The sequence below is a fragment of the Aotus nancymaae genome, unplaced genomic scaffold (genome assembly GCF_030222135.1).
Source record: "Aotus nancymaae isolate 86718 unplaced genomic scaffold, 86718_ANA_hifiasm-v0.15.2.pri h1tg000028l, whole genome shotgun sequence".
Taxonomy (NCBI): domain Eukaryota; kingdom Metazoa; phylum Chordata; class Mammalia; order Primates; family Aotidae; genus Aotus; species Aotus nancymaae.
In genome coordinates, this window is record NW_026988441.1 from 3535269 (window position 1) to 3556228 (window position 20960).

The 20960-nt window shown below is 47.5% G+C and overlaps 2 protein-coding genes across 2 annotated transcripts in view; one reads left to right on the plus strand and one right to left on the minus strand.

Annotated features, from left to right (window-relative positions):
* The window catches only part of PPP2R1A (protein phosphatase 2 scaffold subunit Aalpha), a 33542-nt gene extending 18133 nt beyond the window's left edge, over nt 1-15409 (minus strand). Inside the window, exons 1-2 of the mRNA XM_012462228.3 lie at nt 15277-15409; nt 1407-1497 (exon numbers count right to left, since the gene is read on the minus strand). Of these exons, the coding sequence (XP_012317651.3) occupies nt 1407-1497; nt 15277-15354 (169 nt within the window). The 5' untranslated portion in view covers nt 15355-15409. The remainder of the gene's footprint in view (nt 1-1406; nt 1498-15276) is intronic.
* LOC105723807 (zinc finger protein 577) overlaps nt 1-20960 on the plus strand; it is a 330132-nt gene that overhangs the window by 9973 nt on the left and 299199 nt on the right. The gene's annotated exons all lie outside the window — the stretch shown is intronic.

Below are 20960 nucleotides of genomic sequence, written 5' to 3' on the forward strand. Positions count from 1 at the left end.
CCTAGCAAGTCAGTGGCACAGCTACTTGTTTCAAACCCAGGTTCCTCCAACATTTTTCCTCTACAACTTCTTCATCACTTTATTATCCTGCCATGCCTCAGCATTCTAAAGCTTTCAAGTCTCCCTAGCAGGTCACCAGAAGAAGCCAAGTGGTTTGGGGTCCTTTGTTCTGTGTCATAAGAACCTACTCTTCATGTGGCGTTCAGTCAGACACACCTGCACTCATCGGTCACTAGCTGTGTCACTGCACCTCTTTTGGGTCCAATATCCCACGTGCCCAGTGGGGGCAGGGGTGACAAGTTCAAGCTCCTTCCTCCCCAGGGTCATCACTAGGTCCAAGTAAGATGATCCCATACACAAGAGTTTAATTAGTGACAAAGCACTCTAAACCTTCAGTTGTGATTTCAGCTGTGATTAAGCATAAAGCATGAAGTAGTAATGGGAATAATGATAACAGAGGATTCGCTATTAACTGGTAGTACAGTCTGTGTCAGACATTGTACTAAATGCTTTACCTACATCCTCGCAGACAGCTGTGCTTAGTAACAGCCTGGCGGCTAACACTTAGGCAGCGCGTACTGCAGTGTCATAAGCACTTTACAGCATCTTACTTAGTCTTCACGTTAGGTTACATGATTACGTCCATTTCACCTGTGAAGAATCTGAGGCAGGCAGATGTAAAATATCTTGCCCAAAGTCACACACCTAGAAAGTGGCAGAGCTCAGATTTGCAATCAATCATTAACCAATGCTGTCAAGTTTAAGGTCAGAATGACTAAATAAATATCCCTTCTCAGTTACCTGCTAACTTTATGACCTTGGGCAAATGAATCACTTCACCTCTCTACACCTTGGTTTCTTCATTTATAAAATGGGATCAGTAGTATTACCTGCTTAAGGCACTGCTGTGAGATTAACTCAGTGAAACGATAGTGATGCATGTTACTGACTACAGCACTTTACAGAAACTCAATCCTCACAAGATATGGTGTAGAACACCACCTGGCACGTGATAAGCATGTCATACGTATTAACAATTATTACTAATGTTGGATGCTCAGATCAACACTACGGCACATGGATGATTATCCCAATCTACAGATGAAAAACGTAAGAAACAGATAAACTAACTTGTCTAAGGTCACCAGCTTCCAACTGCTGGAGCTGTAACTCAAACCCAGTTCTATCTGCCTCTAGACACCTGTCCCCAATGTCTGCCTCCATCATTCCAGACCACTCTTTTAGAGCAAGACTCCACTTCTCTGAATCCCTTTTACCACTCCATAGTGTCTAGCACAGGGCAGACATTCGCAAACAATTTGTGAAATCCACAAGTCTTCCAATATCTAGTGAAAACCACCCCCCAAGAGTCCCCACGTCTGGGGCCCAGGAGTCCTCTTCGTTACCTGTGAGGAAAGGCAGAAGCTCACTTCGTGTTCTTTCGACACCAAGGGCCAAGGCGATGGTGGACAGCTTCTTGATGCTGTTGAGCCGAAGCTAATGAAAGAACAAGAGGAAGGGAGAATGTGAGAAATCCAGACACACATGAGTTCTGACAGCTCTGAACCCAGTCAGCCCCTGGAAGCCTTGCTTGGCTATGTGTGAAGATGCTCAATAATAATTTGACACACACCCACCAAGAGACCCTGTGACCTTGAGTGAATTAAATAACAACAACAGTAGTGGCAGCAGCCACAAATGCAAAAGCATCCTTCGGGTCTCATGGAGGCGATACCTACTCAGTCGCACTTTCCAAGACCACTCTGCTTAAAACTATACTCCCTCTCCTCCTCTCTGCTTCATCACCTTCTCCTGTACTTAGCGCCATGTAACATGCCAACGCGCTGGCCTTTAACAGCAGCAGCCACGTTTATAACATGCTTAGACTGTGCCAGGTTTTCAACTAAACACATCCACACACCTGCACCTCTGTCACTAGCTGGAGTCACATGGCGCCTCTGAGGTTGGAGCTATGCGTAAGTCTCATTTTATAGACAGGGAAAGAGGCTTGGAAAACAAAAGTCCCCTGTCAGGGTCAGAGAGCTAAGATGGCATCGGGCAGGATTTAAAGCCAGGACTGCTGGCTAAGTGATTATAAAACAACAAACAACACTCCAGCCTGGGCCACAGAATGAGACTCTATCTCCAAAAAAAAAAAAAAAAAAAGAACAAAATTATAATAAAATGACTATAAAAACAAGAGTAGCATTAGCAGTAGTAATAATACCACCACTATAGGAGGCTGAATAGCAACTTCAAAAAGTTATGTCCCAGTGATCTGCATGTTAAAATAAAGTCTTTGCAGATGTAGTTAAGTGTGTCCAGATAAGATCATCCTGAATGGAGGGTGAGCCTTAAATCCAAGGATAGTGCCTTATAAGAGACAGAAAGACAGATACACACAGGGGAAGGCAGGCATGTGAAGGTGGGGGAGAGACCAGCTGATGCATCTACAAGCTGAGGAACACGAGGAATTGCTGGCACCACCAGAAGTCCTAACTTCTAGAAAGGCAGGGAATAGGTCTCCCTCAGCGCCTTCAAAGGAACCAACCCTGCCAAGACCTTGATTTCAAACTTCTGGCCTCTAGAACTGCGAGAGAATACATTTGCTGTGTTAAGCCACCCAGTTCGTGGTGATTTGTTGTGGCAGTCCTAGAGAACTAATATATCTGGCTAACACACATGAAGATCTCACACGAAGCATTTACATGTTGGGACCTCATTTGATCCTCTAGATCCTAGAAGAAAAGCATGGCTAATATCCTCTTTTCACTACTTCGGAAAGTGAGGCTCAGAGAGGTAAAGACACCTGCCCAAGCAAGCACCGAGAGAGTCTGGGATCCAAACCCAGCAGCTCTGACTGTGGTACACTGTGGAACTCTCACCTCCTTTCTTCATCTCCACCATGAGGCCTCTCCTATTATTAACAGCTCCCAGGGCTGTCGCAACAATGCAGTGAGCTCGTGAGTGTAGGAGTGAGAGGAAATGCTTTCTCGAGTGGGCAAGTGACCGATGGTCACACAGGGGACCTTTCTTCCTGGATGGAGAGGCAGAACAGGTAGGGCCTGGGCGAGGTGAGGGGCAGGAACTCCCTTAGCCTGTTCTGTTTTGAGCCCCCACGTAACTAAGACGAGGTCTATGAGTGACTAAGATCCTGCGTGAGTTGGGTTCTCCAGTCCAGGAATTTAAGAATATCTTTGGGATCACAGATGACGAGCATCTGAGGAAGTGCTGTGATGGTCTCTCCTCGGAAAAATGCACACAGTAAATCTTTCATACAGATGGTCCCAAAACTCACCATCCTAGCATTAAATGGACCTGAGGATAAACTACTACAAAACCTGCAACTGATTTTCAGCTAAAAAATACAACGTATATAGAGACAGACCTATAGAGAGATAAAAAACTAACATGGCAAACACTAACAATTGCTGACCCGGGGTGTAAGTACAGAGGTGCTCACTGCACTAGGATAGAGGTCAGCAAAACTTATTCTGTACATTGCCAGACGGGAATTATTTTCAGCTTTGCAAACCTAACTACTGAACTCTGCCTGTCTGGCACTGAAACCAGCCACAGAACCAGAACTAGAGAGGCAAACAGGCATAGCTGTGTTCCAATAACTTTATTTGCAAAAGCAGACAGTCGGCTGAGTTTGGCCCATGGACTGTAGCCTGCTGACCCTTGTATTAGTCTTCCAATGCTATGCATGTCTGAAAGCTTTCATAATAAAACACTGTGGGGAGTATTGACCTAGTTGCCTATTTCTTTCCTCCTTGTTTTCTCCAAGTTGATCTGTGTGTTCTTCTCTCCGCTGAGCTATGGGGAAATATACACGAGCTAAGGCCACAATAGGTGAGCAGCAGCCCTGAGGACAATGAGATGCTGCAGGGAATAATCACGATTCATAATCACAATGCAAGAATGACAGCAACAAACATTTATGGTCTGCTATGCTTGGCAGCATTCCAAGTGATTGACATGGATAATTAACACACTGAATCCTTCTAACTGCTCTGAGGTACGTATTGTTAGCAGTGTCCCCATTTCACTGGCAAGGACACTGATGCACAGAGGCGAGGCTGTCACTTACTGGAAAGCAACACAGCCAGGCAGCCTGACTCAATTTCAACATCATGCTGTCATGTAGACAAAAATGTTTATATCACAAAGCTTCCATTAAAATCAAAGAGGACAGGGTCCAGAGAGATTCTGGATAGCAGAACATGCAGCGACTCTTGGAGGGCGGCATGCCCAGGGATGGCATGAAAGCTCCTGCCCCTCCTCCCGTAGCTCACCCTATGGATCGCTACATCTGTATCCTTTGCAGTGTCCTTTATAATAAACCAGTAAACATAAGTGTTTCCTGGAGTTCTGTGAGCTGCTCCAGCAAATTAATCGAACTCAAAGAGGGAGTCGTCAGAATCCCAACTTGAAGCTGGGGATGCCCAAGATGTGGGCCCATGACAATCAGGCTGCTCTCCCGTGGCAGAGAGCCCTTCCTTCCACTGCTGTTCTTTCATATTCTGCTTTTGGTTTCACTAAAAACATTTCTTCAGGCAGACAGCATCATCAATGCTCGGGAAAGGTGGCCTAGGGTGATACTATAGGGCTGCACTGTCCAGGTTCAAAGCTAGGCTGCTTACATAGTAGCTGTGGAAGCTTGGGCAATCCTTGTACCTTTCTGAGCCTCAATTTTCTTATCTGTGAAGTGGGGATGATAATACCTACCCTCAGAGAGTTGTCTTGAGTACAAAATGACATACTACAGGGACACCCTAGCACCAGGGGAAGATTAATAATGGCAGGCGTGGCAACCACACCTGACTGACAGCATCTTGATTTTGTTCAGGTTATTAAGAAGGGCATTGTGGCAGCTGGTCCACTGATGTATTTTTTCCCTTTTTTCACCACGACAAAATAATAACAGCAAATATTTCCATCGCCTTTACTATGCCTCAGACTTTAATGTTTTAACTCATTTGACCCTCACAATCCCATGAGGGAAATACAGAATCCCCCATCTTATGGCAGAGAACACAAAGGCACAGGGAACTTAACTGCATACAGCTTACTGATGGCAAAGCCAGGATTTGAACCCCAGCCACCAGGTTCTTAACCAGTACCATGGATTCATATTTGCTGCTTTTTCTTTTTTGTTGTTCTTGTTGTTGTTTTGAGATGGGGTCCCGCTTTGTTGCCCAGCTGGAGTGCAGTGGCGGGATCGTAGCTCACTGTAGCCTTGACCTCTTGGGCTCAAGCGATCCTCCCACTTCAGTCACTCAAGTAGATGGGACCAGAGGCATGTGACACCAAACCCAGTTAGCTTAATTTTTTTTTTTTTAAGACAGAGTTTTGCTCTTGTTGCCCAGGCTAAAGTGCAATGGCGTAATCTTGGCTCACCGCAACCTCCACCTCCCGGGTTCAAGCGAGTCTCCTGCCTCAGCCTCCCAAACAGCTGGAATTACAGGCATGCACCACCATACTCGGGCTTTTTAACTTTGTAGGGATGAGGCCTCACTATGTTGTCCAAGTGGCCTCAAACTCCTGAGCTCATGTGATCCTCCCACCTTGCCCTCCCAAAATGCTGCAATTACAGGCATGAGCCACTGCACCCGGCTTTGGTTTTGTTTTGTTTTTGTAGAGGGGTGGGGTGGTGCCATGAATCCCCATACTAGGTCTAATAATGAACACAAATTTTGAAACAGGTGAACATAAACAACACTAGATATATGTATAATAGCAGAAATGACATGTGAAGACACTCCTGATTTCCTTTGGTGACAGTCGCAGGTTTTGTTTGTTTTTTTGAGACAGAGTCTCGGTCTGTTGCCCGGGCTGGAGTGCAGTGGCGCAATCTCGGTTCACTGCAACCTCTGCCTCCAGGTCCCAGTTCAAGCAATTCTCCTGTCTCAGCCTCCCGAGTAGCTGGGATTACAGGCACACACCATCATACCCAGCTAAGTTTTGTATTTTTAGTAGAGATGGGGTTTCACCATGTTGGCCAGGCTGGTCTTGAACTCCTGACTTCGTGATCCACCCACCTTGGCTTCCCAAAATGCTGGGATTGTAGGCGTGAGCCACCGCGCCCGACTGACAGTCACAGGTTTTGCTAATACTACCTATGATATACTACTGGGATATTATAATTTATAGCAGATGGGAAGTTAAAGGTATGTTAGAGGTTAACGAAAACAGATGTTATTTTTCCCATCCAAATTCCTGGACCTGCCTGGGAATTGCAGATGAGCCTCAAGTTAAGAGCTCCTGCACTGGGCTACACTGCTCCTCACAACGCTTAGTTCTCAGCTGTACACATGACCCCTGGAAAAGACACTTCTGAATTGCCTCTGCATCTGAATGTGACTATAAGACTAACACCTGATTTATTGTGTGCCAATAAAATCCAAGTGGAAATAGTTTGTGCAACTTATAGGGATGGGGGTCCCCCCTTCCTTTCTGGAATAAAGCTATAATGGCTGGGGCTTCCACAGCCAACTTGGGGCCCTGAGGTAACCGGGGGGACAGGGAGGGTAGAATGGAAGACACAAGCAGCTTACAATGGTAAGAGCCTAGGACCCTGACACCACGAAGAGCCACAGCAGCCTGGATTGCCACCAGTCATTTTGCTCATCAGTCAGAAATAAACTTCAAGCCCATTTAAGCCCCTGTTATTTAGAGTTTTCCTACTACTTACAGCCAAACTTAACCTCAATTAACTCAGTACATGACCTAGTTCTGGGCAGAGATATACAAGCAAGTCTGCTGAGGAGATTCCAGGACAGATTTTCCTCCTTAATAAAAGAGGGGAGGAGGGGAAGAACCTCTCTGTCCTAAGCTGGCCCCTGCTTTTAGTGCAGTTCTACTAGGACAGCAGATGCTGCAGGAATCTTATAACCAAAATAGGCAGGTCAAAAGACAGCACTGCTGCGATATCTCTGAGTTGCTGCACTCACTACATGAGAAATAAAAAGAACGCTTACTTGGTTAAACAACTCTTGGTTGGGGGTCTCTGTAACATTCCTGATAAAAAAGCTATTAATGTCATCATTAAGAAACCGTTGCTCATGTCATATCCCTAGAAGTCCCTGTGCACTGACTTTCGCCCAAGTGTGTCCCCTCCAAGCACCTGCCACAGTTGTGATATTGTGAAATATAGATTTGGTCTTCATCCCCATTTCCTTGCATACAACTCCTCAAATCCTTGGAATCTCTAAGGTGCTTTTTGTATGTTAATGTTGACTGACATCTTCAGAATGGGGTCCATGGTCACTGGAAAGACACTTATGGGAAAGACAAAGGCATGATTAGAGGGTTGGGATCTTCAGCCCCACCCAACAACCTCCAGGGAGGGGAGACAGGCTGAAGGTCAAGGTGATCACCAATCGCCAAAAGGACAGAGCCTGGGAGCTTCAACACAGCTGAACACACAGAGGTTCCTGGAGGGTGGTGCACCCAAGAAGGGCATGGAAGCTCCAAATCCCTTTCCCCATAGCTCACCCTGCGCATCTCCTCATTTGTATTCTTTAGACTATCCTTTAAAATAAACTGATAAACTTAAGTGTTTCCCTGAGTTCTGAGAGCTGCTCTGCCTATTAATCAAACCCAAAGGCAGGGTGGTCACGGGAACTACAACTTGAAGCAGGTAGATCAGAAGTTCTGAAGGCCCAGACTGGCAACTAGTGCCTGAAGGCGATGGTCAATGGGCAGTTTTGAGGCCTGAACCCTCAACCTGTGAGATCCGACACTGTGTCCAGGTAGTGACTGAATTGAACTGAAAGGACACCCAGTTGGTGTACACTGCAGAACTGATTGCTTGCTTGGTGGTGGTGAAGAATCCCTCCCCTCTACACACATTTAGTCACAGAAGTCTTCTGTGTTATTGATTGTTGTGTTAAGTAAGAGAATAGGAATTGGGATTTTCCAAAGAGTCCACCCATACGGTTCCTTAACAGCACTTACCAACACCCTGGATGGGACTCTCTGTGTCCCAGAAGGCCTTAGAACAGAGCATGGTCTACATAAAATCCCCCTTCCCACTATATGCACCTGTGGAAAGGGGACCCACTTCTGCATTCAACCCATAGAGCCTTCCATAATATGAATGTATACAGTACAATCCAACATGTAGCATGTCCTCCCTTCACAATCAGAATCAAAGCTAAGGCCTTACTCTGACCTACAAGACCCAACACAATCTGACCTTAGTCTACTGACCCATTCTCACTGAGCCTGGCTTGTCACAATGGCTTCCTTGATAGTAACCAAACAAACAAACAGCCAGCCAGGTGTATTCCCAACCCAGGCCTTAGCACTTGCTGACTTGTCCCCACGTGATTCTCCAGATGCCCCATTTCCTCAGGTCTGCTCAATACCCTGCATATGATTACCGTAGGTAAACCAGCACACACACCCCCATTGCCACTGTGCTCTAATTAGTCTATACATCTTAACTCTTAGCCCTCCCCAACATACACAGGCTGAGCATCCCTAATGCAAAAATCTGACACCTGGGGTCGGCTACAGTGGTTCACGTCTGTAATCCCAGCACTCTGGGAGGCCATGGCAGGCAGACTGCTTGAGTCCAGGAGTTCAAGACCAGCTTGGACAACATAGTGAAAGCCCAGCTCTACTAAAAATACAAAAAATTAGCTGGGCATAATGGTGTGCACCTGTAATCCCAGATACTCCGGAGGCTGAGGTGGGAGAATCACCTGAGCCCGGGAGGTCGAGACTGTAGTGAGCTGAGATCGCGCTATTGCACTCTCGCATGGGCAGCCAAAAAAGCAAAACAAAAACCAAAAATTGACACCCAAATCTTCCAAAATCCATAACTTCTTGAGCTCCAACATGATGCCACGGTAGAAAATTCCACACCTGGCCTCATGTGACAGGCTGCGGTCAAAACACAGGTGCACAACACAGTTTATTCAGCATTCCTAAGAGCAAAGACGCTCCTAGCCACTTGCGGGGCTGTGTTTAACAGGTGACATAGGTATTCTGGTGATGCTACTGTGCTACACTATTTCTTCACTGTACAAATGGTGTGTCATATTTTTTCTTGTTATGTACTTATAGGTAAATAAATATAAGAAAATGATTGTTTATCAGCAGCATATAAATCAGGAATGATGGTGACGCCAAATATCAGACTGTCCACATGGGTGTCTGAGATAGTGACACCTTTGGTTTCTGATGGTTCAATGTATACAAACTTTGTCTCATGTACTAAATTATTTTAAATATTTTATAAAATTACCTTCAGGCTATGTGTATAAAGTACGCAGGAAACATAAATGAATGTCAGCAAAAAGGCCAGTGTGGGCCGGGCGCGGTGGCTCATGCCTGTAATCCCAGCACTTTGGGAGGCCAAGGCGGGCGAATCACAAGGTCAAGAGATCGAGACCATCCTGGCCAACATGGTGAAACCCCGTCTCTACTAAAAATACAAAAAATTAGCTGGGCATGGTGGCGCGTGCCTGTAATCCCAGCTACTCAGGAGGCTGAGGCAGGAGAATTGCTTGAACCCGGGAGGCAGAGGTTGCAGTGAGCCAAGGTCACACCACTGCACTCCAGCCTGACGCCTGGTGACGGAGTGAGACTGCCTAAAAAATAAAAAAATTAAATTAAATTAAACTAAAAAAAGCCGGGCGTGGTGGCTCACACCTGTAATCCCAGCACTTTGGGAGGCCGAGGCGGGTGGATCACAAGGTCAAGAGATCGAGACCATCCTGGTCAACATGGTGAAACCCCGTCTCTACTAAAAATACAAAAAATTAGCTGGGCATGGTGGCGCGTGCCTGTAATCCCAGCTACTCAGGAGGCTAAGGCAGGAGAATTGCCTGAACCCAGAAGGCGGAGGTTGCGGTGAGCCGAGATTGCGCCATTGCACTCCAGCCTGGGTAACAAGAGCGAAACTCCATCTCAAAAAAAAAGGCCAGTGTGGCTCAGGCAGAGAGAATGGCAAAGTGGTAGAAGGTAAGGACTAGATCAAGTGAGGCCTGTGGGCCAGGGTGAAGGCTTTGAGTATGAATGATGGGTTCTGATGTAATTTTAAAGGATCCTTCCTCTGGCTGTTGCAGGGGTTGGGCAGGAACACTGGTCCTATTGAGGCGTCATTACAGAGCACCCAGGACCACTGTTAACATAGAGGGGAAATGTGGTTAGAGTCAGGACATGTTGAAGGGCTGATGGGATTCGCTGGTGAGTGATGTAACAGGAAGAACTGAGGATAACCGAGCTTTGAACCCCCGTTCTGCCAGTTTGTTCCCTGTGTGCCCCTGGAGCAGTACTTTCCCCTCTTTGGGCCCAGATTCCTCATTTGCAAAATGGGGATAATGATGAAGAAATCAGCATGTGCCTGGTTGTGCAGATGCAGTGAAATGGGCCTGTTCAGTGGCTGCCTCAGAGCAGATGTTTAGTAAGTGATGACCTCATTCGGTGGTTATGAGAGCTAAGCATCCTCCCACTCCTGGCCTTTGTGCCAACTATTCCCTTTGCCTGGCCTGCTCTTCCACGACCTGTTCGTTTCATTCAAATCCTTGTTCAACAGCACTTCCTCAGAGAAGCTTTCTCTGATCTCCCTATGCAACACAGCAGCCCCAGCCCCAGGTGTTTGCTCTATTCCCCGTACTTGTCCTATTTTTTGTTCTTTTTTTGAGGGTGGAAGACAGGGTCCTGCTATCGCCCAGGCTCTCACTGCACCCTCGATCTCCCTGGTTCAAGTGATCCTCCCACCTGTCTCCTGAGTAGCTGGGACCACAGGCCTGTGTTATCACACCAGCTAATTTTTTTGTTTTTGAGACAGTTTCACTCTTGTTGCCAAGGCTTAAGAGCAGTGGTGCAATCTCGGCTTACTGTGACCTACGCCTCCCAAGTAGCTGGGACTACAGGTGCGCGCCACCATGCCCAACTAATTATTTTTATTTTTATTTTTTATTAGAGATGGGGTTTCACCACGTTGGCCAGGATAGTTTCGATCTCTTGACTTTGTGATCTGCCTGCCTCGCCCACCGAAAGTGCTGGGATTACAGGTGTAAGCCACCACATCTAGCAATTTTTTTTTTCTTTTGGTAGAAACAGGGTCTCACTGTGTTGCCCAAGCTGGTTTTAAACCCCTGGGCTCAAGAGATCTTTTCACCTTGGCCTTCCAAAGTGCTAGAACTGGCCAAGCAAGGTGACTCATGCCTGTAGTCCCAGCACTTTGGGAGGTCAAGGCGGGGAGTTCAAGATCAGCCTGGCCAACATGGTGAAACACACTCTCTACTAAAAATGCAAAAATTAGCCAGATGTGGTGGCAGGCACCTGTAATCCCAGCCACTCAGGAGACTCAGGCAGGAGAATCACTTGAACCCGCAAGGCAGAGGTTGCAGTGAGCAGAGATGGCACCACTGCACTCCAACCTGGGTGACAAAGTGAGACGCTGTCTCAAAAAGAAAAAAAAACCTAAAATGTTAGAAATAGGCTTAAGCTACCAGGCCAGCAACTTTTCTGCTTAGCAATTACTGCCACTGACATAGATCTACTATCTGTCTCCCATACTAGAAGGTAAATCCCACAAGGGCAGCAGCTTTGCTGTTTTGCTTCCTACTGTATGTATGTTTAGTATCTAAAACAGTCTGGCACATATGAGGCGTTGATAAATATCTGCTAAACAAATAAATGAAGACTACAGGATTTCATATCCCATGTTCTTTCTAGTGTCCTCAACTGTCTCAGACATAATTAAAATATCTGGCATATGAATACAATCAGCAACTGTGTGTCTGTCCCACCCCAGACTCTATTCCACCCTCAGGTCCTACTTCCTGTGTTATTCTTTCCTGGCTCCTCCACTTCTCAGCTGCATAGCTTTGGCCAAGTTATTTACAGTGCTTTAGTTTCCTCATCTGGAAAATGTGGACAAGGACAGGACCCACTTCAAAGAGTAACTGATAATCCAGTAAGATCGTCAGTGTCATTCACTCCTCTGTACTGTACCTAGCATAGAGCAAGCACCCAATCATTTGTTATGCAGATGGTTTAAGTCAGAGGTTGGCAATTTTTTCCATGCAAAGGGCTAGAGAGCAAATATTTTAAGCTTTGAGGGCCAGACCATCTCTGTTACAACTATGCAACTCTGTGCTGCAGCACAAAAGTAGCCACAGGAGCTTCTGGACAGATGAACACCTGGTGGTTCCTGGAGGGTGGAATGCCCAGGGGAAGGCATGGAAGCTCCACACATCTCACCCCATACCTCACCCTACATGTGTCTTCATCTGTATCCTTTGTAATATCCTTTAGAATAAACCGGTAAGCTGCCTAGCTCTGATCCTGGCACAAAGACAACCCTCTACAAATGTTTGCTGGTTAGTGAATGGATGGATGAATGAAAGGAAGGAAGGACGGACAGTTGAAGGAAGTGATCCTGGAGTTAAAAAACAAAAAACTGGGCCAGGCACGGTGGGTCATGCCTGTAATCCCCACACTTTCGGAGGCCGAGGCAGGCGGATCACGAGGTCAGGAGTTCAAGACTAGCCTGACCAACATGGTGAAATCCTGTCTTGAAAAAAAAAAACAAAAAACTGGCCAGGTGCAGTAGCTCACACCTGTAATCCCAGCACTTTGGGAGGCCGAGGTGGGCGGATCATCTGAGGTCAGGAGTTTGAGACCAGCCTGGTCAACGTGGAGAAACCCCATCTCTTCTAAAAATATGAAAAAAAATTAGCCAGGTGTAGTGGCGCATGCCCAGTCACTCAGGAGGCTGAGGCGGGAGAATCACTTGAAGCCAGGAGGTGGAGGCTGCAGTGTGCCAAGACTGCATCAGTGCACTCCAGCCTGGGCAACAGTGGGAGACTCTGCCACAAAAAAAAAAAAAAAAAAAAAAAAAAAAAGAACTAGGACCATTACACATCTGCTCCCTCTTCCTGGGAGGCTCCTGCCCACCTTCTTTCAGTCTCCTCTCAAACTCTGCATCCTCAGAGGGGCCTTGCCCGATTGGCCTACTTAAAATGCATCTGCCCCACCGACTTTGTAATCGCTGTGCCCTCTGCCTTCAGGTGTGTTCTCAACCATCATCTCAACAAGGCCTCCCCAGACCACACTTTAAAACTGCATCTCCTATTTCTCTTACTTTTCTCCCTGACACTCATCCCCATGTAATACAGTATACTGTTTTGTTTACTGTCTGTCTTTCCTCACTACAGAGTAAACTCCCCAAGGCCGGGCGTTTTTGTCTGTCTTGTTCCCTGCTATACCAGTGCCTAGAACAGTGCCTTGCACAGAACAGACGCTCAATTCAATATGGATTCACTACCACATCATCCTGTTTGTTCCCTTCCCATCACTTTTCACACCATAATCTATTCAGCTCTGTCGGCCTGTTTCACACCCGGATCCTGTAGAGCAACGGGTGTCTCCACTACATCCCCAGCACCATACCTGATACATGCCATGTGTTTACTGAACAAAAGAATTCATACAGCCGGGCGCAGTGGCTCACGCCTGTAATCCCAACACTTTAGGAGGCCGAGGTGGGTGGATCATGAGGTCAGGAGTTTAAGACCAGCCTAACCAATATAGTGAAAGCCCATCTCTGCTAAAAATATAAAAATTTAGCCAGGTGTGGTGACATGCTCCTGTAGTCCCAGCTACTCTGGAGGCTGAGGCAGGAGAATCGCTTGAACCTAGGAGGCGGAGGTTGCAGTGAGCCAAGATCATGCCACTGCACTCCAGCCTGGGCGACAGAGTGAGACTCCATCTCAAAAAAAAAAAAAAATCAATACAACAGCCCTATGAACTACATAATTATCCCCAATCAAGAGAAGAGCAAACGGAGGCCTAGAGAGATGAACTAACCTGTCCATGTCAATCAGTGAGAAGCGGAAGGGCCAGGAGTACAACCACAGCCTGTCTGCCACCAGGAAGTGATATACCAGGAACCTAGGAGGTGGGACCCACGTTTCGTAGGTTACCCAGTGCACTCGTTCAATTGTATAAATGGGAAAACTGAGGCCTAAAGGGAGGATGGGACCGCTTTAATCACCACTCCCAGTAAGTGCAGCTAATATTTATCGGGCCCTTACCACAGGCCTGACAGCACTCTACTTTGTGTCATAATTCATTCAGTCCCTCAACAAGTCCCTCCAGCAAGACGAGGACAACAATTAGCCCACATTTTATGGAACATAGAGGCCCAGAGCGGTGAAATAATTTGCACAAGGTCACACAGCGGGTGGGAGGTGAACTTGAAGTCCTTTTTCCAATCCCACACCACCTTGGGCCACCTCATCCCATAACCAGAAATGTTCATCCGGGCAGGGCGCGGTGGCTCACATCCCAGCACTTTGGGAGGCCGAGGCGGGTGGATCGCTTGAGGTCAGGTGTTTGAGACCAAGCCTGGCCAGCAAAGCAAAACCCCATCTCTACTAAAAACACAAAAATTAGCTAGGCTTGGTGGATCGCGGCGATAATCTCAGCTTCTTAGGGGGCTGAGATGCGAAGACGACTTGAACCCGGGAGGCGAGGCTGCACTGAGCAGAGACGGGGCCTCTGCATCCCAGCCTGGGTGACACAGCGAGCTCGGTCTCAAAAAAAAAAAAAAATTAGAAAGAAATGTTCATCCGCTTAGCAAAGACTTCGCCCCCTATCCTGGTCAATGGGAGGATCCGGGAGTGGAGAGGCAGCTTTCTACAATGTAATTCGCCCCTAAATTTGGCTAGTCCCCACTTTTGGGGGGGTGTTTCTGCGTCCCACTCCTCTTAGGACACCTAAACCAAAATGAGAGGCGGAGGAAGAGCAGGAATTGCGATGGCAGGCTTTCGCCTCTCGATCCCCACTTGGCCCAGGAGTAGAAACACAGAAGAGAAAAAAAAAAACCTCTCCAGGTCCGGATCCACCAGGCAGCCCTCCCCCACTCGGAGCAAGTCACGCTCGCCCCACATCCCCACGGGGCCATTCGGAGGCCGCCGCCAATCACGGAGTCCTCCTCTCTCCTCTCCCCAACCCAGCCCGCCGATCCTCTCCTAGCTCGCGACCTCACAGGACCCTGGGCCACCGCGCGCACTCGGCAGGCCCGGGACCCTCGAGGCTGGCGCTGGCCCCCGCCCTCCGCTGGGTCGACACCCAATCGGGGGCGCCGTTTCAATGAGTCCGGGCACCCGGGGAGGTAAGAAACGCACACTGATTGGCCGCCGCTTCCTTCCGCCACTCCCAGCGAACGTTGAGTCTTTGCGAGTGCCGCCCGTGCCCCAAGGTCCCCCCTCCCCATCTTCCCTAAGTCCCCCGTAGCCTCCGGACCTGAACATCCTCGTTGCGGAGTTCGTCTATGAGCACCGCGATGGGGTACAGCGAGTCGTCGCCGTCGGCCGCCGCCATCTTGGCTTCGTCCCGTTCCTGTCAGACTGCGGCCAGCGCTGTGCTGAAACCGGGGGCAGGGCTAGGAGGAGGAGGAGGAAACGCGCGCTTGGGGGCGCCCAAGCCAGTTTGCAGGGGCTGCTCCATGGTCATTGGCCACGCTACGCCGGGCTAAGCCCGCGTTTCTTTGGTCCAGACTAGTGAAGTCCCGCCCATTTCCCATTTGCCATTGGTCGATTGAACGAGATTTGACTAGTTTGAGCCTAGGAGAGGGAAAAGAAAGAGGAACTTGGCGGTGTCCTAGCGACCAAGATTGTACCCGCCCTCGTCTCCGCTAACAACGACCGAGACGAGCAGTTGTTTCTAGCCAATGAGGGGCGACATGGGGAGGAGGCTAAGCCTGCCTTTCGGTAAGTCCCAGAGAAGGCTTCTGCGCGTGCGTCGATGGTAATACATGACGTCATGCGGGGAGCGGTAGGGTGTGCAGGTTTTGGGTTACCAAGCCGTGGTTTCATCGGCTGGCGTACTGGCGCCCCGCGCCTTTGCGCGGTGGGGGAGGGAGTGAGACTTTGTATTTATTTTATGCCAAGGCCTAGAGAAGGGAGTGACTTGCCCTGTTCTCTTTCTTTTTTTTTGCGTTTTTATTTTATTTTTTTTTTGAGACGGAGTTTCGCTCTCGTTACCCAGGCTGGAGTGCAATGGCGCGATCTCGGCTCACCGCAACCTCCACCTCCTGGGTTCAGGCAATTCTGCCTCAGCCTCCTGAGTAGGTGGGATTACAGGCACGCGCCACCGTGCCCAGCTAATTTTTTTATATTTTTAGTAGAGACGGGGTTTCACTGTGTTGACCAAGATGGTCTCGATCTCTTGACCTCGTGATCCACCCGCCTCGGCCTCCCAAAGTGCTGGGATTACAAGCGTGAGCCACTGGCCACCGCGCCCGGCCCTTTTTTTGCGTTTTTAAAGACATTGTCTCGCTTTGTTGCCCAGGGTGGAGTGCAGTGGCGCGATCTTGCCTTATTGCCGCCTGGACCTTCCCAGGCTGAAACGACCCTCTGGCTTCAGCCTGCAGAAAATTTTTGTAGAACCGAGTCTGTGTTGAGCTCAGTTGCCTTGCTCTTTGGATGAAACCCAAACCCCTCGGCTGGTATCCAATACCCAGATTACAGGCGCGAGGCATCGATCCAGGCCTAATCTCTGTTTTTAACCTCCCTCAACACATCGCCCCCCCACCCAACCCACCCACCGAAATCTTAGGACCACTGTAAATGTAAATGAGGGAGTTGGATGGATGGGAAGGCTTGGGATGCTTTTTCCTCTTTTATTCTGCTACTTGAAGGGCTGGACTGAGCTACCGCTGACAGGACTGAATACTCCCAGCATCTATTTCTTTCGTTTTCGTTTTTTTTTTTTTTTTTTTTGAGATGGAGTCTCACTCTGTCGCCCAGGCTGGAGTGCTGTTGCCTGATCTCAGCACAGTGCAACCTCCACCTCCCTGGCTCAAGTGATTCTCCTGCCTCAGCCTCGGGAGTAGCTGGGATTACAGGCACCCGCCACCATGCCTGGCTAATTTTTGTATTTTTAGTAGAGACAGGGGTTTCACCACTTTGGGCCAGGCTGGCCTCAAACTCCTGACCTCAGGGTGATCTGCCTACCTTGGCCTTCCAAAGTGTGAGCCACCCACCTGGCCTTTTTTTCTTTCTTTCTTCTTTCTCTTTCTTTCTTTCTTTTTTTTGAGACGGAGTTTCGTTCTTGTCACCCAGGCTGAAGTGCAGTGACGCAATCTCAGCTCACTGCAACCTCTGCATCCCGAGTTCAAGCGATTCTCCTGCCTCAGCCTCCTGAGTAGCTGGGATTTACAGGCTTGAGCCAGCACGCCTGGCTAATTTTGTATATTTAGTAGAGATGGGGTTTCACCATGTTGGCCATGGTTGCTCTCGAACTCCTGACCTCAGGTGGTCCGCCTACCTCAACCTCCCAAAGTGCTGGGATTACAGGTATGAGCCACTGCGCCTGCATGCGCCCGGCCCAGCATCTATTTCAAATACCCTTACCCACTCCAGTTAGGAAACTGTTGCTCATAAAAGTTGGGATGGGGTTGAATATTTCAGTCTCTGCCCTACGTATTCCCAGGATTCCCCCTAGCCCCAAGGCCTCTGAGGTTAGGGATCTTCTTAGCTAAGAGTGCCTGTCTTGGTGTCAGGCTGCTTGGGATATCGGGCTGGGGGCCTTTGAAGTGCCTAGGGCCTAGGAATTGTCAAAGGCTTATGAGGTGTTACAAATCTCAGAAACAAAAACAAATTATGGATTCCAAAACGCCAAAACAAAACTGCATACTTTAAAAAGTACTTAACAAATACCTGTACAAATCAATACCTATACAGATCAATGCCAATGATAATAGCTACAGTAAAGTGTATTCAATAAATTAATTCATTTAACTCTGACAACAACTCTGAGATATGTAAAGTACCAATATCATCCTAATTTAACAGATGAGGAAACAGGCATAGAGAACTTGAAGAATTTGTCCAATGTCTCATAGATGGTAATAGTGGTGCTGGGATTTGTTTGTTTGTTTGAGACAGGGTCTTGCTTTGTTGTCTAGGCTGGGCGTGCAGGAATGCAGTAAGTGCTCGTGCAGTCTTGATTTCCCAGGCTCAGGTGGTCCTCTCCCCTCAGCTCCCTGGGCTCCAGTGGTCCTCTCACCTCAGTCCCACTGTAGCTGGGACTACAGGCATGTGCGACCATGCCTGGCTAATTTTTTAATTTTTGTAGAGACCCCAGGGGTCTCACTGTATTGCCCAGGCTGGTCTCAAACTCCTGAGCTCAAACAATCCACCTGCCTTGGCCTCCCAAAGTGCTGGGATTACAAACGCGAGCCACCCCACCCATCCCATGCTGGAATTTGAACCAGGGCAGTCTGACTCCAAAGGCTTGCTTGACTAAAATTCAGCTTTAATATAATGCTATAGGCCAGGTGCAGTGGTGGCTCATGCTTTTTATAATCCCAACACTTTGGGAGTCCAAGGAGGAAGGATTGCTTGAAGCCAGGAGGTCAAGACCAGTCTGGGTAACAGGAAGATCCCTGTCACTGCAAAAAAGAAAATTTTATGGTAAGTTTAGCCGGGCATGGTGGTATATCCCTGTAGTACTCAGGAGGCAGAGGCAAAAGGATCACTTGAGCCCAGGAGATCAAGGCTGCAGTGAGCCATGATCATACCACTGCACTCCAGCCTGGGCAACAGGCAAAACCCTGTCTCAAAAAAAAAAAAAAAACATACACACACACACACACACACATACATATACATATATATATATATTAAAAGCAGGAGATTCTGGGACTAGGAGACATTCCTGATGTTGGGTCTTGGGCTTTCCTAATCCTGTTTCCTTTTTTTTTTTTTTTAATTTTAAAAAAGTACAGACAGGGGTTTCACTTACATTGCCTAGGCTGGTCTCAAACTCCTGGGCTCAAGTGCTCCGCCTTGGGCCTCCCAAAGTGCGGGGGTTACAGGTGTGAGCCACTGTGCCCAGCCCTGATCCTCGGTTTCTACATATGGAAAATAGGAAAGTCCACTATTTGATGGATTATTGCATAAAATACCAGACATACCAACTATGAATTATTAAACCATTATTCATAAAAACCACTTAGATCTGTGTGTATGGAATAAGAGGAGTCGGGACGATATATGTTGAATGGAAAGTGGAAGTTGCAGAGTGTCTTAGTTCAGGCTGCTGAAACAAAATACCATAAACTGGGTAGCTTACAAACAACAGGAACTTATTTCTCACAGTTTGGGAGGCCAGGAAGTCTGAGCTCAAGGCACCAGCAATTTAGTATCTGGTGAGGGTCCACTTTCTGGTTCATGGATGGTGCCTTCTAGCTGTGACCTTCCCACATGGTGGAAAGGATGAGAAAGTTCTCTCAGAACTCTTATTTTTTATTTTCTTCTTCTTTTTTTTTTTTTTTGAGATGAAGTTTCGCTCTTGTTGCCCAGGCTGGAGTGCCAATCTCAGCTCACTGCAACCTCCGCCTCCTAAGTTCAAGCGATTTTTTTTGCCTCAGCCTCCCAAGTAGCTGAAATTACAGGCATGCACCACCACACCTGGCTAATTTTTTGTATTTTTAGTAGAGACAGGGTTTCCCCATATTGGTCAGGCTGGTCTCAAACTCCCGACCTCTGGTGATCTGCCCGCCTTGGCCTCCCAAAGTATTGGGATTACGGGCGTAAGCCACTGCACCCGGCCCTATGGTCTTCTTTTTAAAATCTGTAACATCCAGCTACTGCACGATACTCATATTTTTTTAACAATTTATTTTTTGGAGGGAAAAAAAAAACTATGTCACCCATGCTGGAGTGCAGTGGCACGATCACAGCCTCAAATTCCCAGGCTCAAGCAATCCTCCCAAACCAGCCTCCTGAGTAGCTGGGACTACAGGCATTTGCCACTATGCCTAGCTAATTTTTTTTTTTTTTTTTGACAAGAGTTTTGCTCTTGTTGCACAGGCTGGAGTGCAATGGCGTGATCTTGGCACACTGCAACCTCTGCTTCTCGGGTTCAAGCGATTTCCTGCCTCAGCCTCCTGAGAAGCTGGGATTACAGGCACTCACCACCACACCCAGCTAATTTTTGTATTTTTAGTAAAGACAGAGTTTCACCATGTTGGCCAAGCTGGTCTCGAACTCCTGATCTCAGGTGATCCACCAGCCTCAGCCTCCCAAAGTGCTAGGATTATAGGCCTGAGCCACCTCGCCCAGCCAAGAATGTTTGTATAGCAAACAGTTTTGGAAGATAACAATAGTGAGTCCTCATGGCCAAAGGCAGATTTGTTGCTTAACCAGTGTAAAAAATATATATAATAATAATGCCTATGTCTGAAGCGAAGGTTGGGGAGGTTTTCCAGTAGCCCTCTTAAAAGATTGCTTTATAAGCTCAGGATTCCTCACTGTGACACACACTCACTGCATCACTCACTCACTGTATGCAAAGCATCTGTCCAGACCCTTTCTCATTGGTCCTGTTGGACTTGAAGTGCAAGGGGATTGACGTGAATATCAAGTTTCTGCTGCTTTGCCAGTAATAAAGTCTGTTGGACCTGACACCAGAGTTTCATGTCTTCTTCAAGCAACCTTGAAAGTTTTCTTTTTCTTTCTTTCTTTTTCTTTTCCTTTTCTTTTTTTTTTTTTTTTTGAGACAGTCTCTGTTGCCCAGGCTGGAGTCTAGCTGTGTGATCTCGACTCACTGTAAACTCCATTTCCTGGGTTCAAGGGATTCTTGTGCCTCAGCCTCCTAAGTAGTTGGGATTACAAGCATGTGCCACTATGTCCAGCTAATTTTTGTATTTTTAGTAAAGACAGGGTTTCACTATGTTGTGATCTCAAACTCCTGGCTTCAAGTGATCCACCCGATTCAACCACCCATCTAGTGTTGGGATTACAAGCATGAGCCACTGTACCTGGCTTCATCCTTGAAATTTTAACAGAGTAAATTGCTAGCTTACAAGTAGGTAAAATCTTGAAACTTCCATAATTCTTGACAGCAACATGATGCTATTGAAAACCACAAAATAGGCCTGGGCAACATAGGGAAACTTTGTCTTTACAAAAATGAAAAAT